This window comes from Ambystoma mexicanum, chromosome 14 (assembly GCF_040938575.1).
Source record: "Ambystoma mexicanum isolate Mex_15411 chromosome 14, UKY_AmexF1_1, whole genome shotgun sequence".
Lineage (NCBI taxonomy): Eukaryota > Metazoa > Chordata > Amphibia > Caudata > Ambystomatidae > Ambystoma > Ambystoma mexicanum.
This window is the reverse complement of record NC_090940.1, coordinates 393,439,862-393,457,525: the sequence shown is the minus strand read 5'-3', so window position 1 is coordinate 393,457,525 and position 17,664 is coordinate 393,439,862. Positions and strand designations below refer to the sequence as shown.

The 17,664-nt window shown below is 45.7% G+C and overlaps 1 protein-coding gene across 1 annotated transcript in view; it reads right to left on the bottom strand.

Moving 5' to 3' along the window:
- LOC138526814 (neuroglobin-1-like) overlaps window positions 1-7,677 on the bottom strand; it is a 255,568-nt gene extending 247,891 nt beyond the window's left edge. Inside the window, exon 1 of the mRNA XM_069637512.1 lies at window positions 7,228-7,677. Within this exon, the coding sequence (XP_069493613.1) occupies window positions 7,228-7,403 (176 nt within the window). The 5' untranslated portion in view covers window positions 7,404-7,677. The remainder of the gene's footprint in view (window positions 1-7,227) is intronic.
- Between the last annotated feature and the right edge of the window lie 9,987 nt (window positions 7,678-17,664).

The window sequence follows — 17,664 nt, the reverse complement described above, 5'->3', positions numbered from 1 at the left end:
AATTCTGGAGTTAATTTCTGCTACAGGTTCTGGAGATTGATGGATTTGAAGTCTGGATCTCTGGATGTGAAGTCGTCGGTCAGCATGCTCCGCAGCAAATGGAATTGAATGTCTCTACCTGTCCCAGCAGTCTCTTTTTATGTGTTTTGGAAAGTGGGTTTGTGCGTTGGTCATAACTAAACCTGTCCCTCTCACTTATCATTGGCCAATTCCTCCTCTCTCCCTTGATTGGGGGAAGGAAATGTGAGTCAGAGTGACGCTGTAGATTTTATGGTCAGAGGAACCTCCCCTTGTCAGATTGCACACAAATCTATTTCTGACCCAAATACATATTTATCTATGTACCTTTTTTCTAACATTATAGGTCTAGTTAACATATTTTCTGTAGTACCAAACCATCCGATCCCTGTCTTTGTACGATGTCGTGTCCACTGATGACAGAATTCTCCCCTTTTCATCCAGATAACGACCTCTAAACCTTTCCAGATTTTACACAAATGTGCACCAGGGATATGGGTTACAGATGATAAAGTGTCAGATTTTTAACATGCATACATTTGGAGTGAGACCCTATTTTCCGCTAGCAACCCCCCAGAATACACCACAGGGCCCTAACGCCTCTTAAAATGTTCACAGAAAAATCACAAAAATAATGATATTACTTATATAATTCTGACAAATCCGCACTATGAGTTATCTATCTTTTTAAAATTATGCTCTGGTCAAAAAGGGGTGTGGCTTCCCACATCACAGGGTGGAATAACTGGTTTATCCACTTCCCCCAAGCCAGCTTGTTCACAGAGGCACAGCTGCCCCCCAGTTTCTCCCAAGAGGAAGCTATTTTACGACGCCCCCAATATAACATTTGCCTGAGTCAAGGAAGTTGCATTGTTCTGTCCCTTCCAGTTCCCAGGTGCTCCGCCCCTAATCTAATCAGAGAGGTGAACTCCTTTTGGCAAGGGGCAGCAGGATGCAGCTAGGCCTGGGAAGAGTGGCTGTTGATCCAGTTTCAACTCCTGTCGGGGGTAGTTGTCAGGCAGAATTCAGTTTCATTAAGCCAGGTTTCAGCTAAATGTCACTTTTTGTTCCCAGTTTTCTACATTCAAATCAAACTGACAATTTTAACCTATACATTAAATAATGACTTCCTTCAAGCCATTTCAGAATATAGTTTTAGATTGTATCCACCTCTTAGCAAGTCTTTCCTTGGTCTGGTTTTGTTTCATTTGTTCAGTTTTACACAAAAGTCTGGTGGTTTTAAAACGCCGGCTTTCTGATAGTGGCGAGTACTGGTAATGAAACCATTTTTGGGATTAAGAAAATGAATTCCCCACAGTTCTGAATTGCTTTTTGGCAATCAGCATTGCCATTCCCAATGGTTTCAGGCTACTGTGTGTGCCGTCCCCAATGGTGGTTTTAGGCAGTGCCCTCCTGTGCTCACAACATAGGCAAAAATGGGTGGCAGCATATTCTTCATGTTTTCCCTGTGCACTCTCTGGGGAGTTCTGGCCATCATGATGTTTTCCATGCCAGTACTGCACAGTTTTATGGTAGGGCTTGGATGCATGGGTAAAAACATCCCACACATTTGAAGTGAAGTGTTGTAGAACGAGGGGGATATTGGCGAGGCAGAGGTAACATCTGTAGAGAGAGGGAGATTGGAGTGAGATATCTGCCATTGGTGGAGAACGATATTGGAGACCGAGGGTACCATCAATAGGGAGATTGGAGAGGGAGAGTTGCCATTTGGGGACAGAGGTCTTGGGGGGAGGGTCACCATCAAGAGCTATTGGCAGAGGACAGTTGTTTTCAGGATTGAGAGAGTTATTGGATGGAGGATTATTGGAGGAGGTAAAGAGTTGCCATCTTAAGGGAGGAGTCTCGAAGGTTGGAAGATGAGCAGTGAGGAGTGGAGGGGAGCCATTCATTGGCAGTGAGGCTGAGAGGTATATTTGGCTAAAAGGAGAGCTATCGCTATACAGCACAAAAAGGAGGAAGGAAGACAGGCGGGTGAGCCTCATAGTCAGAGAGACTAAGCAGGTTCTGGAGGACCAAGTTGGTCCAGAGGCTTGAGATGGAACCACCTTAGCAGGGTTCAGGGAGGCTACAGCAATGTCAGTGAGGAAGGGAGTATCCCAGGGACCAGGATGCAAAGACAGAGAAGTTGGTCAACACTGTAGCAAAGGCTTCATGACACTTTTCTTAAGAGAACACTTGACTCTGATTGTTAACCTTGTTCGTGAAAGGTTATAAAATACAGTGAGCAACTGATCGGCATCACCCCAACACTCCATATTTGGTAATCATGGCTGGTTTTTTTTCCATTGGGTTTTCCATAGATCCCAAAAAAGTATACTTTCGGAACATTTATCTCGAAAATGTCAACTTACATATGTGGTACATTTCCCTTACCTGCAAATGGTGCATTTTACAATTTTCTTGAAAAATCGATGAGCCAAACTCAAGATACCCACTTTTTAAAATAATAAAAGTATCTTTACTTTTAGGCCTGCACAGTAGGTGCAGAGTAACAATTATTATGTGCACTCATGGATGATGCATGCACATACAAACATGCCAACAGCATGCAGGGAATATATATGCCCCCATAATCACTAAGAATCAAATGTACACGACAGGCATAGAAAAAGGGCACATACAATATGTGCCCTACACTCTCTCCTATTAATATGCTAACAGGATTCACTTTATGGGGTACCTCATTGTTTGAATTACTTCATATTGGCATACATGGAAGTGGACGCTATGGGGATTTGTTCGCTCGCTAGGGAACTACAAACTCCCCAGTGGCGGCTGCTTGTGGGGGGAGGGGGGAGGGGCATGTACATGTTTGCAAATGTGTTACTTCTATGCAGACCACCCTCTTGGATTCCCATTTAACTGTCTCACAATGGCCGCTTTTCAAATTTTAGGTAGATCACATCAACTCTATAGTTTAAGTTTGCTTTGTGCAGGAGTGGAGTGGGGGTGCCTCATTTCAAAAATACCATCACTCCTGCTTTCCTGCGTCCTGTGCTAGGCAAGGGAGAACAATGATTTAGAAATAGGGCCGGATTAGATACTTAAAAATGGGGTACCTCACACAACCCCTCAGGTTAAGCACAATTGTGCAGAATATACTTGCCTAGCACTGCATTTCCTGTGTGACAAAGTCCCTGTCCAATGCTGGCGACCAATGGAGGCGGGTACCTCCCCAAGTCAGAGGATGAAAGGTCTGGGGGCGGTATGCAGAGAATCTCCTGGCATCACCCCAAGAAATGGACAACCTTTTCCCCCCACATTTTATTTCCAGGACAGGAGGCTGGAATAGAATTAAAAGCTTTTGCTCGCTCCTCCCTCTCTACTGTAGGGGGAGTTCGAGAGGGGTGCCAGACTTGGCAATGGGGCATGGCTCAGGTTAACAGGTTCCTATAGGGGGTGGTAGCACTATACTCTCCTCTTTTCAAGTCCTTCATTGTTGACCTCAAAGTGAACGTCACATTTTTCCAACTGAATCTTCGGGAAATTCTGAAAGTTGACTGGACTTCGAACCACCTAAAGTTCTGTAGGTTTAAGTTATGCTGGAATTAGCTCCGGCCAAACTAACTGCACTTGAACCTATCAGACAGACAAGGCAAAGCGCAATGACCCAAGAAGGTCAGAGGATGATTTTGGTAAGAGTCCAAATGTCCTCGCCAGCAGGCACAGTGCGCTCAGCTCATCTAAGCCACACTCCAAACTTTCCTCTACTGCCACCGTTTCTGCTTCAGGAGCCACATATGGGCTGATCTCGATAATTGATATTGATATTATATTTCTATCGCGCTCGTATACAAGTGTTTCAGAGCGCAACCAGGCAAGGGAGGGAAACAAGAGATAACAAAACAACGATCTTACTAGGCCCAGTGACATTGAGAACGCGCAAGTGCACGGGGGGAGGGGGAGTGCTGGAGAGGGGGGAGAAGTGGAAAGTGCAGAGCAAAGGAAAAACAGATACAAATAATAAAAATAAATAAATAATCAAAGGCCACAAACAGTGGTAGTGCAGCCAGAAAGTGGTAAGTGCTGGGTTTAGGGCAGCAGACAGGGTAAGTCTGATAAGTGCAAGAAAATAAATAAAAATAAAAGTCCACTCCTATCCCATACTCATACAATTTCACTAACAAATTTGATAAGAAACCAGTACTAAACAAGTACATGCCCACATCTGCTTTAACTCGATGCCGGGTGCTACCCATGGGCCTATTGGAGTGCAGCTCCCCAGACCTGAAACTCTGGCCCACTCCTGAAGGGACCTGCTGACCGCCAGAGCATTCACGATCAGGGCGAAATACAGACCATGAACGGAGGCCGGGTCTGCGCAATTACTTTCTTTTTGTAATCAGAAGTACCTTTTTAAGGCATGAATCTTTAGGCAATTGGGACTGCATTGGGGCATTTCAGCTGAATGGCCTCCTACAACTGCAATTAACTAGCAACCTGTGTCTCCTTCCAAGACCACAAAACCAGCACAACAACGCCCCCTTTCAAGGATTAGTGTATATATAGGATGTCCACGGCATTGAACTACAAATAAAAGCAACCCCTTTTTTGGCAAATCAAATGTTCTTATGCACTACAGTACACTGGAATGTGGTAACAAAGAATGTCTATAGCAGGTGGCCTTATGAGGCACCTTCTTTTAGAGTGGGGATCATGTTTGGTATGACGTAGTGCATGGTGAAATACATGCGTGACCGTTTTATGCATGCTTTTTTACGCTGCACCATATTAACATGAATGAGGGTCAGAACGGAACGGGCTTTTCTGCCATCCCCTTCCTCTCTGTCACCCAAATGCACAAGCATTTACGCCAGCGTGACATTTTCCTGGCAGCGCAAATGCTTTGGATTCTTATGGAATCCGACTGCTTTTTATAAAGGCTAAAGGCAGGTGGGGTTCGGAGGCATCTGTTGCAAGCAGCGCCTGCCGTACGTAGATGGCATGCAGCCGTTACTCAAGGTTCACTAAAGGCGAACAGGCGAGTATGCCTGCATTTACACCTTAGTATTGCACTTCATAGTGCAAAGGACTAAAACTGCACACAAGGGACATGCTCGCAAATAAGGTCAAGCGTACTAGGTCCCATCGGTGCAATTTACGTTTCAAATAAAAGTACCGTCTACATTGCTTTAAATGCTGAAAGCGCAGAGCTTTACAATACATCATTATTTTGCTTTTTAGGACTTGTTTGCATTCAGGGGATGTAGAAAATAAAAGTACAATTCTTTTGGCTTAACATGTTTCTGTACGTATTTACATGCTGAATTATTGTGGGGTTGGAATATTTTTCTGGTAAACACAATAAGGCAGTATTACTCTAGCCCTTGAAAGCCCAAACTTAAATATTTGTACCATGGAAAGCTCAGAAGGTATGTGTCAAGTGCCTGATTTGGACAGGGGGTAACAGAATAGAAGTTATTTAGATCACACTATTAAAAAAACAAAGGCTGCCCTACAAAGGTGTAGATTTCATGATTTTATGAAAATGGTTTCTACGTGTGCTCCGTGGGCTGCGTTATTCATTTGACAAGCATCTGTATAGACCCAGCAGCCAGTCACTGCAGCAGTGATGTCAGCATAGCAGACTAACATTAACTTCCGGCTCCGTTGCTGCCAGTCACTGAAGGGTTCTCAGCTGCTCAGAATACGTCCCCAAATGAGGACGGGCCAAAACCTAGGAACTGCAGACAGCCTTATCTTTTCAAATCTGCACACATGAACATTGCAACCAAGCATCCTGGCGCTACCCGGTGTTAGGCCCCTAGCCAGTCGCTTTCTCTTTGCTGTGCCCGGTTATACTATGTTACTGAGTCTTGCATAACACACCTTCGCCCGTTTTCCCAATGTCTTGGAGCTTCTAGATCTGTAAGCGATAGGGTAGGAGGCTAACACAGGGTAGGGCCAGGATGCTTTGTTGCAATGTTGATGTGCGCCGATCTGAAAAGATGAGGCTGTCTGAAGTTTGTACGTTTTGGCTAGTTTGTGAGTTGTCTAGAGCAGTTGTTAATGTGTGTTTCATGTTGCTAAGGTAAATTGTTTATGTGGTTGGTGTTTATCAAGGTAGTGTTTCGGGGGAGGGGGAGGAGTGTGAAGAGCTGTGCGTGTGTATCTAGGGTGGGTTAGTGTGGCATTAGAGAGCATTTAGTGTACACATTTGTCATTGGTTGGTGTGCGTTCCATTGTGCAGCAGGTGTTTTGCTGCTGGAATGTGTGTTCTAGATGTGTTTTTAGACTGAGGATGCTGTCACGTGACACTATGCCACGCCATGACAAATTGAGTGACCCCAATATCTGGTCAGTTTCCTGGGACCTTCCTTATGAAGGCCCACTGACATCCTAAAGACACTGCAAATGTAGCACCAATCAGTCTTACATAGGATGACGTTACAATGCAGCAGCTGGGTGTGCACCATGAACTACCACCTACCAACATCATAACCAGAGCCATACCATGCTGCCAGTTACCCTCAAAATGAGCATCTTCTATTTAAAACCTATATGATAGGATATGATAGGTTACTTATAACGTGCTTAATACCCAGAGGTTTCTAAGCGGAACACGGGAATCGAACCTGAACCTGTGTTGCTCTGAGTCAGCTTGCTCCCAAGGTGGGCACGTTGCCGCTGAGCTATCCTCCCGAGACCTATCATGTTTTGGGCAATATCACTGGCCCGGTGTGCATTCAATTTATTTATTCGCATTTGTATAGCGCACTTGCAGCCCGGAGGCATCGAGGCGCTGTTACAAGCAATTTGTGGTACCTTTGCCTGCTAATTTGACACTAGTTCCCAAAAAACATTGCTTTTTAACAATGGGAACTTGGCACCATACAAGTTAACATGAAAAACATAAACACAGGTAACAGCCCAAGTAAACAAGTAAACATGAACACAGGTAGTCCCGCACCTACCATTCGACGCTATAAACTCCCCCAGCCCGCCCCACAACCCCCGAAGCTTCGGACTAGTTGTGTCCCTAATGCTACCACTATACAAAATCACCAAGTAACTAAAATGACTAACCCGAATGGAGAAAGGAAAAAAAAAGCTCCTTTTGTGATTTTACATTCCAAATTGCCATTTTTACAACACGTTCGAAAAGAGGCACAGATTACAAAAGGCATGATTGGAGAGAAAAGTTTTGGAATAGCCCCCTGTATGATACATGTATGTGTGTGTTCTTACCTGACAAACATGATGACGCCCAGCTTGGAAATGTCGTCTTGAATGAGCCTCCACGAGTCCCGCAGCAGAAGCACCTCCTGCTCAGACAGGTCCAGCAGCGGCTCCCTGGCCACAGCCACCTCCTGCCCGAGCGTGGCGCCCCACACCCAGCCCAGTTCCGACAGCGCGCACCCCATTCCTTCCGGGGGAGGGGACGCAGCGCGGAGGCAACGGTCCGGATACCCTCCGTAAATCCGCCGCACGCTGCTCGAGGGGGGTCTACCGTCCCGTCCCCCGGATACCCACACCTCCAAGGCCTGCACCTTGCTTAAAATTCAATTCACTGTGGCCAGAGTATTAACTGCATAAGCACGTATACTCTTCTACTGTAGGAACTCCCTTGCTCCAAGTCATCCACCTGCCCCTTTGAACAGCTGCCTGCACGCTGCAGCCCCCTTTCCCTCCCATACATGTGAGGCTCCAGCTGCGCTGAGAGAAATGATTGTATCTGCACGATTCCGCTTCAGAGAACATAGCGTTAAAAATGCATCACCTGGTGCGACTTCATGGGATCAGGGGGGACGAGAAGGTGCGTTGCTGTCACAGCCCGTGATTAAACCAAAGCAAGATCCCAATTCACTTAAGAGCCGGAATACATGTGCGTTTATGCACATAAGAAACAAGCACCCCGAGACACACGGCCTGAACCCCAGTGGTGTTGACACCAGGATGTCTCGCCGTGGTGGGCCAAGCGTTATGCACTGGGGCTCAGATCATGGCAGGAGCCCCCCAATTGAAGCAGATCTATAATCGGGGTGTTTTCTTCAGCACTGTCTGCGAATCCGGACAAAGTTGGAACTATTCTAGGCTGTTGTATAATTGTAACCAGTTTAAAGACACAGCACTCCTGGGCTGTTACCCGTTGCATTCATGCGCACGTTTGTGTGTTTAAAAAGTATTATTGTGTTTTTTTTTTACAGATAGCATTGACCATTGCACCCATTGCCAAGTCCCCCACAGAGGGTAAAAGAAGAACATGTAAGGCATTTGAAGTAAAACATTGGATCTGGTACAAGAGTACATGCCAACACAGTTGGTACACATGGGAGACACACTTTCGGTGGATACTGCTGGGAAGAAAACATACCTATACATTTTCTTAAGAACAAAGTCTACATTCTGCTGAGCATCATAAGGCCTGAAACAGAATGAGAAAGGTATTGATTCAGGTGTGCTATTCTGAGTTAGCTCATTGGGTAGTAGGTTGGTGGACCCCCGATGGATAACTAGGATAGGTGTCTTAGTCTCCAGACATCGGTTGTAATGTTTCTAGAAACAGAAAGGTGTGAGGGATAAAGTGCCGAGTGAGCGGAAGGAGAGTAGCGAGAAAGGTGAAAAGAGAAGAAAAGGAAATCCTGTAGAAAAAGGGAAGGTGGGGGGGAGGAACCTGTTGAAGAGAAGTGGCGCTTAGCTATGTGTGTGTGTCTTATGGATGGGATACTATATAATGGAGTACTATATAGTGATTGCCTGTACCCTTAACAAATAACCGAGGTGAGCGGGCACTGATGATCCTTTGCGGGCAAGGCAAGGGAAGGGGGTTTGGGGGTAAGCAAGCCAGCCAGATGTATTCAAAAGTTAATGTTTCCCTTTATTACATACATTGGAACCATCCAGGGAGGTGCTGAAATTAAGGGTCCTTTTCCCATTAGTCAACTTCAAAATACTCTCTGTCAGAAAGAAGGGTTTTTTTGAGCTTTGATTTTGACTTTCTTTGTATTATACAGTTGGCTGCCCTGTGAAAGAACTCAATATTACTCTTTTGTATATGTTGCACACTGAGGCTAACCTCCGATGTTTACACGGCTCTGAAAACTGCCCAGCACGTGGCTGTGTATGTTTGTTTGTTTGTTAATACTCTTCTATGCATTTGTTGATTAAGTTAATGTTCTTGTTTTACATGAATATGAAACACTACAATTGGAATGTGAACTTAATGCGGAATTGTATCTGCATCTCTTAACACTGGCTAAATAAATAAGCTAATGTGATACCCTTAAGGGTTTGTTTGCTCACCTTTGCTGTACGAGAGTTAGCTCAGCAATACAGCTCTCTTCATACTAAGCATGCTAAACAGTTAAGCCTTTATTGTTATTGTTATTTTTTTGCACTTATATAGCGCCTTATATACCATTGGTATGGTCTGAAGGCGCTGGTAGGTTGAACGCCCTTGGGAACCGAAGTTCAGATCAGTAGAGAGAGTAGGGAGAGTCAAAAAGGTGCGTGTGTGCACCGGATATGTGTGCAGCTCGTGCGGTACGCATGTAATAGCTGATTCTTATCGGTAGGTGTGGTGGTTGAGAGATCAGGAGAATGTGTTAGTTCTGGCAGGATTAATCCGGAACGGATGTGGCTGCGTTAGGCCTGGGGAAAACGCCTGGCTGAGGGTGTGAGATCAGCAGTGTTTACATAGAATGATGTGGAGTAAGCGGCGGATGTTCGTATGAGAACAGTTATACCGAATGGTGTCATAGTATCTCTGTGTTCTAGTTGAGTGGTGATGTAAAGGAGAGAGTAAGCGTGGGGTGTGGTATGAATGGTTATATGCTCTTTCAGTGTGCAAACTTCTAAATGCAACTTTCCCAGATAGGGTACTGGGCGAACTTCTAAGTTCTATTTTCCACAGAGAGGCAACTAGGCAAACTTAAGTACAATTTTCCATACAGAGGCTATTGGGAACATTTCTAAATTCAATTTATCAGCGAGGCTACTGGGCACACTTCTAAGTGTAACTCTCGCAGAAGTTATTGGGTACACTTCTTAATGCAATTTTCGCACAGCGTCTACTGGGCACATTTCTAAATTCAATTTTCCAGAGAGGTTATTGGGCGAGCTTCTAAATGCAACTTTCCAGAGTGTCTATTGGATACACTTCTATAATCAACTTTCACAGATGCTATTGGTAGCACTTCTAAATGCAGCTTTCACAGCGTGGCTAATGGGCACACTTCAAATGCAGCTTTCACAGAGGATATTGGGCCCATACCTAAATTCAGTTTTCCACAGAGAGGCTACTGGGCGCACTATCAAGATCCATTTTCAGCGAGGCTATTGGGAATACTTCTAAATTCAATTTTCCAGCAAGGCTATTGGGCACACTTCTAAATGTAACTCTCGCAGAGGCTAATGGGTACACTTCTAAATTTCACAGGGTGGTTATTGGGCACACTTCTAAATGCAACTTTCCAGGGAGTCTATTGGGTACATTTCAAATGCAACTTTCCAGAATGTCTGTTGGGCACACTTCTAAATGCAATTTTCACAGAGTGGCTATTGGGCACACTTCTAAATGTAGCTCTCATGGAGGCTAATGGGTACATCTCTAAATTTCACAGAGGGGTTATTGGGCACACTTCTAAATGCAACTTTCACAGAGTGGTTATTGGGAACACTACTAAATTCACAGCGAGGTTATTGGGCACACTTCTAAATGCAACTTTCCCGAGTGTTTATTGGGTACATTTCTAAATGTAGCTTTCCAGAGTGTCTATTGGGCACACTTCTAAATGCAATTTTCACAGAGTGGCTATTGGGCACACTTCTAAATGCAACTTTCACAGAGGATCTTGGGCACACTTCTAAATTCAATTTACCAGAAAGGCTATTGGGCACATTTCTAAAATTCACGGAGAGGCTTTTGGGCACACTTCTAAATGAAGCTTTCACAGAGGATCTTGGGCACACTTCTAAATTCAATTTACCAGAGAGGCTATTGGGCACATTTCTAAAATTCACGGAGAGGCTATTGCTTGATGGAGAGGCTGTAGGGCACACTTTCTAAATGCAACTTTCACATGTTAACCTTCGCAGTTCCATCTAGATGCGATGCAGGCCAATATTCACAATTCCATCTAAGAGTGGACATGCTTAACTTTCACAATTCCATCCAAGAGTGGACATGCCAACGTTCACAATTCCATCCAGGAGTGGACATGCCAACCTTCACAGTCCCATCAAGTGAGGGCATGCTAACATTCACAATTCTATCTAAGAGTGGACATGCCAACCTTCACAGTTCTATTCAAGTATGGGCATGCTAACTTTCACAATTCGGTCTAGGAGTGGACATGCTAACTTTCACAATTCCGTCCAAGAGTGGACATGCTAACCTTCATAGTTCCATCTAAGGGTGGGCCAGCTAACATTCACAATTCCATCCAAGTGTGGGCATGCTAACCTTCATAGTTCCGTCCAAGAGTGGACATGCTAACTTTCACAATTCCGTCTAGGAGTGGACATGCTAACTTTCACAATTCCATCTAAGAGTGGACATGCTAACTTTCACATTTCTATCTAAGTGTGAGGCATGCTAACTTTCACAATTCCGTCTAGGGGTGGACATGCTAACTTTCACATTTCTATCTAAGTGTGAGGCATGCTAACTTTCACAATTCTGTCTAGGGGTGGACATGCTAACTTTCACAATTCCGTCTAGGGTTGGACATGCTAACTTTAACAGTTCCATCTAAGAGTGGACATGCGAACTTTCACAATTCCGTCTAGGGTTGGACATGCTAACTTTCACAGTTCTATCTAAGGGTGGGCATGCTAACATTCATAATTCCATCTAAGAGTGGACATGCTAACTTTCACAGTTCTATCTAAGGGTGGGCATGCTAACTTTAACAGTTCCATCTAAGAGTGGACATGCTAACTTTCACAATTCCGTCTAGGGGTGGGCATGCTAACATTCACAGTTCTATCTAAGGGTGGGTATGCTAACTTTAACAGTTCCATCTAAGAGTGGACATGCTAACTTTCACAATTCTATCTAAGGGTGGGCATGCTAACTTTCACAGTTCTTTCTAAGAGTGGACATGCTAACATTATGGCAGTCTATGTTATTTGGAGGTAAAATAGAGTGGCATGGGCTTTCTGGAGTGGAGTGATTGCTCTACTCCCCCACCCATACCACACTCACGGTTTTGGTGGTGTCTGTTAGTTGCTGGCTTCATTGGCTTCCCCTGCTGACACCTGCAGACACATCTTGGAGCCGTCTCTGTTGGAGCCGCCCTTGGCCTTGGGGTCCTTAGCCGATGGGGCTGCCGGGCAGGGGCTGCCCTGGGGAGATTGGCTATGACTGGAAGTCCCCTTGATGTGACCAGTGGGAGGGGGTGGGCGAGAGCGGGAGGCGGGGAGGGCCGGGGAATAAGGAAATGGATGCGGGGAGGGAGAGGGAGGCGGATGGGCTATCGAGGGGGCAGGGGGACCACGGAAACCACCAGTTGGGTGGAATAGGAGGTTAAATGTAGGCGGTTGCACTCACCTGGCTCTGGGGGGTTAAGGAAGCCGGGGCAGGCACGCGAGTCGTTAGGCTCCGAGCGTGGGTTGGATTGACCAATGGGAGGGGGTGGGCGGGAGCGGGAGGCGGGGAGGGCCGGGGAATAGGGAAAATGGATGCGGGGAGGGAAAGGGAGGCGGATGGGCTATCGAGGGGGCAGGGGGACCACGGAAACCACCAGATGGGTGGAATAGGAGGTTAAATGTAGGCGGTTGCACTCACCTGGCTCTGGGGGGTTAAGGGAGCCGGGGCAGGCACGCGAGTCGTTAGGCTGCGAGCATGGGTTGGTTGCACTCACCTGGCTCTGGGGGGTTAAGGGAGCCGGGGCAGGCACGCGAGTCGTTAGGCTCCGAGCGTGGGTTGGATTGACCAATGGGAGGGGGTGGGCGGGAGCGGGAGGCGGGGAGGGCCGGGGAATAAGGAAATGGATGCGGGGAGGGAGAGGGAGGCGGATGGGCTATCGAGGGGGCAGGGGGACCACGGAAACCACCAGATGGGTGGAATAGGAGGTTAAATGTAGGCGGTTGCACTCACCTGGCTCTGGGGGGTTAAGGGAGCCGGGGCAGGCACGCGAGTCGTTAGGCTCCGAGCGTGGGTTGGATTGACCAATGGGAGGGGGTGGGCGGGAGCGGGAGGCGGGGAGGGCCGGGGAATAAGGAAATGGATGCGGGGAGGGAAAGGGAGGCGGATGGGCTATCGAGGGGGCCGGGGGACCACGGAAACCACCAGATGGGTGGAATAGGAGGTTAAATGTAGGCGGTTGCACTCACCTGGCTCTGGGGGGTTAAGGGAGCCGGGGCAGGCACGCGAGTCGTTAGGCTGCGAGCGTGGGTTGGTTGTACTCACCTGGCTCTGGGGGGTTAAGGGAGCCGGGGCAGGCACGCGAGTCGTTAGGCTCCGAGCGTGGGTTGGATTGACCAATGGGAGGGGGTGGGCGGGAGCGGGAGGCGGGGAGGGCCGGGGAATAAGGAAATGGATGCGGGGAGGGAGAGGGAGGCGGATGGGCTATCGAGGGGGCAGGGGGACCACGGAAACCACCAGATGGGTGGAATAGGAGGTTAAATGTAGGCGGTTGCACTCACCTGGCTCTGGGGGGTTTACAGAAAATGTATATGTAAAGTGACTAAATATATGTGGTAGGACGCCACCTTTTCGTTTCCGAAATTAAGGGGGCTGCTTACAAACTTCAGGGAATTGATTCATGGTAGTGAAATTGAGGTGGGCTGTGTTTAAGAAGTTCTTTAGGGGACTCCACGTTAATAAGAATTTAGAGCAAACGTATCTTCGCACGTTATATTTTCCAATTGGTGAGTTAAGCAAATAGAATTCCACCATGCTCTGTGTGAGGGTGGCTGTGGCTGCTGGCTTTGCCACTGGGAAGTGATGCATTGGATGGCTGCTGCTAGTAGCGTGTCAAGAAGCTTTGTCTGTCCGCTAGTGAGAATGTCAGCATTGTTATCTTTGCTAAGTGCGTTGAGGCATAGTCCTTTTAGCGATATATTTGTGTCTAGCTCCAGATATCTATGTTTTTTTTCTATCTCACTCCAAAATTGGGAGACGCGTGAGCAAGGGAATAGCATATGTTCTAATGTGCCTATTTTTTTGTTGATCACTGCATATCCAGCAGTATGCATTGTGGCTCATTTTGGACTTATGCATTCGTTCTGGAGTCCGGAGAGCTCTATTTAACATGAAAAAGAGAGTTTGATATTTGCTAGCCGATCGTGATGCTTCCCCTATTCTATTGTAGATGTGTTGCCATTGGATGAGATCTAGGTTTATGGTGAAAAATTCTTCCCACTTATTGGTGGTAACAGAGATTATTGTTGGCGTATTGTGAAAGAGAATACATTTTTGGGAAAATATACTAGCCTTGTTAGGTTTTTTATCCATAATAATGGCATCTGGATAGATTAAACCTACTGAATGGGCATTTGTTTTCGATTTGATGATTGATTTGTTAAGTTTTATATAGTTACTGAAGTCATTGGGCGGGAGCCAAATTTATCTTGGAGTTCTGCAAAGCCGAGAGGTGAGTGAGCGCCCCATAACAGTTGAGTGTAGAATATTTTCTTATTGATCCATGCATCCCAGTGTAAGGATATTTTGTTGATTGTTATCCTATGGTTGTGCCAAAGCAAAGTGAAATGAAGATCATGTTGAATTAACCCAGCCGATTTAGTGAACGATGTGAGGATTTTCAGAGTCGAGGACAAAATTGGGTGGTTTTTGTGAACTTTTGAACTGCTTATACTTACAGGCTCATTACAAGTCCCTCAGTATCCCGCCGGTAGTTCTGACAGAATACCAGTGGACTAACGTACCATCTCAGCCACCAGGTATACCGGTATTACTGGGATATTACGGATGGCAGAGACGCCGGTAAATCCCCATTACCATGGAAACCCATAGAACTTGTTGGGATGGGGATGCTGCAATCAATCACAGGCACAATACTGTTGAAGGTGATTGTGGAAATTGTCTGCCAGTAGGGGCCGGAACTACCAGCATATCAGGCCTGCCGATAGATCACAGCTTCTACCGACAAACCTAGAGTTGGCCGGTCTGGAAAGGTGCTGGTACGCGTTGTTACCAACACCTTATTTCCAGACGGGCAAACTCATAATGAGCCCGTAAGTCTACGTTCTAATGGGAAGGGATAAAGTATGGAATCGTCCATCTCTAACCATCTTGGAGAATCCCAGTGATCATTAGTAGGATGGTAGGCTATTTGGTTTATTTGTGTTTAGATAAAGGCATTGTGGTATGCCAAAAAGTTTGGGAATTTAACTCTCTGATCATTATTGTCCTGACGTTTCTGGATATTTTTCCTTTCCATAGAAATTTGGAGAGAATAGTGCTCATATCTTTGTAGAACTTATTGTTGAAGGGGATTGGGATCATTGCAATGCGGTATAGTATGATCAGCGTTATCATCATTTTAGGTGTGTCTAGACTGCTCCACCACAACAGACACAAAGGTGTCCAAGTATCAATTTTCCCCTTTTATGTGTTTTATTGTGGCCTTTTGGATTTTAGTAATGGTTGAGTCAATGTTTGGAGTCAATTCACTGCCCAGCACCTTTTAACATCTATGTCCCTGGGGTCCGTCCCAACTGCGACCACCTTGCGTGCACCGCTGCCCAGATGGCAGCCTTACACCGAGTGTGCTTTTTTGACGGCTGCCCCCAATATGTTAGTCATGGTGAGCTCCACCTCCATGAACATAGACTTGCGCTGCCTCTTTTCGGGCACTTTAGCTTTGGATTTGTCTCCTGACTTGATTTCTTGTGCCTTCTGCCTTCGGTGGCTGCTGGAAAAGGTGATCTTCAATGGATTCGGTTTTTAAAGATGGCCGCAGGGTAGTTTTGCATTTTCATAGTGACACAATTTTCCTCCCATTTATGGTGCAATTACTGTTTGGTAATTCCTCCAATTTGGTTGTGGTAATGATAATTCTGCTAAATATTGTCCATCAGGCCGCCTGTTTATACCTATGTGCTGCAGTGTTCAAATACAATTTAATCGCAGCTCAAACTCGAATGAAGCATCTGGAAGAGCTGCTTTACGCTCTTGAGTCTGCTGCCTCTGTTTGTTTGTTTGCTTGTTTGTTCATTTATATTGCTCGCCAGACCCAAAGGTATGAGGGCGCAGGAGCAACAAGGTTATTCTCAGCTTGGTTACAGTGCTGTACAGTAATTTACAGTGTGTACATAGGTTAAATCAGTTGTGATAGATGCAGTGATATACAGTTTACAAGTATACATATTTACATAGTTTACAGAGGCAAGGTAAGTTATCAGCTGTCTGGGATAGATACTAACTAGTGGGTTCGGTTTGATCCCAAGGATTTGCCTGTCACCCAGATTCCCCAGTCTTACCTTGGGCCCTAGGACTTGTTGAAGTCCCATTTCTCTACCTTACGTAAAGGCATTTTCATAATCATGTTTGTTTTTATATATTTCAACTCATTTGTACCTACTTTTCACTTCCTCTGTAAAATTTCCAGAATTTTCAGTTTACTTCTAAATATATGTGTGTGCCCAGCCAGTATTCTCAGTGTGTTAAGCCTTGCAAGGGTAGCTTGTTAGGGCTTTAATGATGGTTTGTGTTTTGTGCAAAGGCTATTTTTCTAGAAACGTGCTTGCATATTGTTTTACATTTGGTACTTCCCATAGCAATGTTATTTGGACATATCCGCTACATCTCTTGAGCCCATGCTACCAAAAGGGGAAGGTGAAATTTTCTGTTTAACCTTTCAGACAACCACATCTGAGCCAAAGTGTGATATAGGGCTGGGCATACTGGATAGAAGCGTTTGCTCCTCCTAGTACTACTTCCAACCAAAATATTTTGTCACACCGGCCCGGATCGTCTTGTCTTTGTACATGCTTTTATGCACGTCCTGCCCCCACAGCATTAGTACAATGTTTAGGACTACATGTATAAAGAATTAGAAGCTCTATCTTACCAAAAATGAATTATTGCTAAAATGATAAGTGTGTTTAGGCACTCTGTCGTCAAATATGACACTGATGTCACATAATTATAGTAAATATTTGAGGAGCCTCCTCTGTGCATTCCTCTTTGGCCATTCCAGGACCCCATTGGTTGTTTACACCAAACTTTACGCAGCAAGCTCATGGGACATTTCAGTATATTTGCTTATCAGAGGCTGAGGCACCAAACAACCCGTTCCCTATTCAGAAGCTACCGTGGCGTGTGTTTGGGCAAGGTGAAGGAAGATGTATGAAGGATCTGTGTAACTAAATGTATTTGTTTTGTTATCTGGCACTATACTATACAGCACACTGTCAACGTTAATCATTATCCATTAAACAGTAGCATTTCAGATGGTACCATGCCAGATAAAGTTTAAAAATCAGGAGCGCAAAGCACTCTGGATGGTAGAATGCTGGGAAATTGAGCAGAAGACCAGAATGCTTTGTTACCCCAAAACATTGATCTGTTTTCTGGCTCTTGGATAGGCATGGGGCGTGGTCCTCTGGATATCCCATTTTCACCCACTCTCGGCCTGCATTAAGGAGCAGATGGTGGTCTGACCACAGCCCTTGGGATCCCACAGTCACATACTCTAGCCCCACGCATGTTTACAA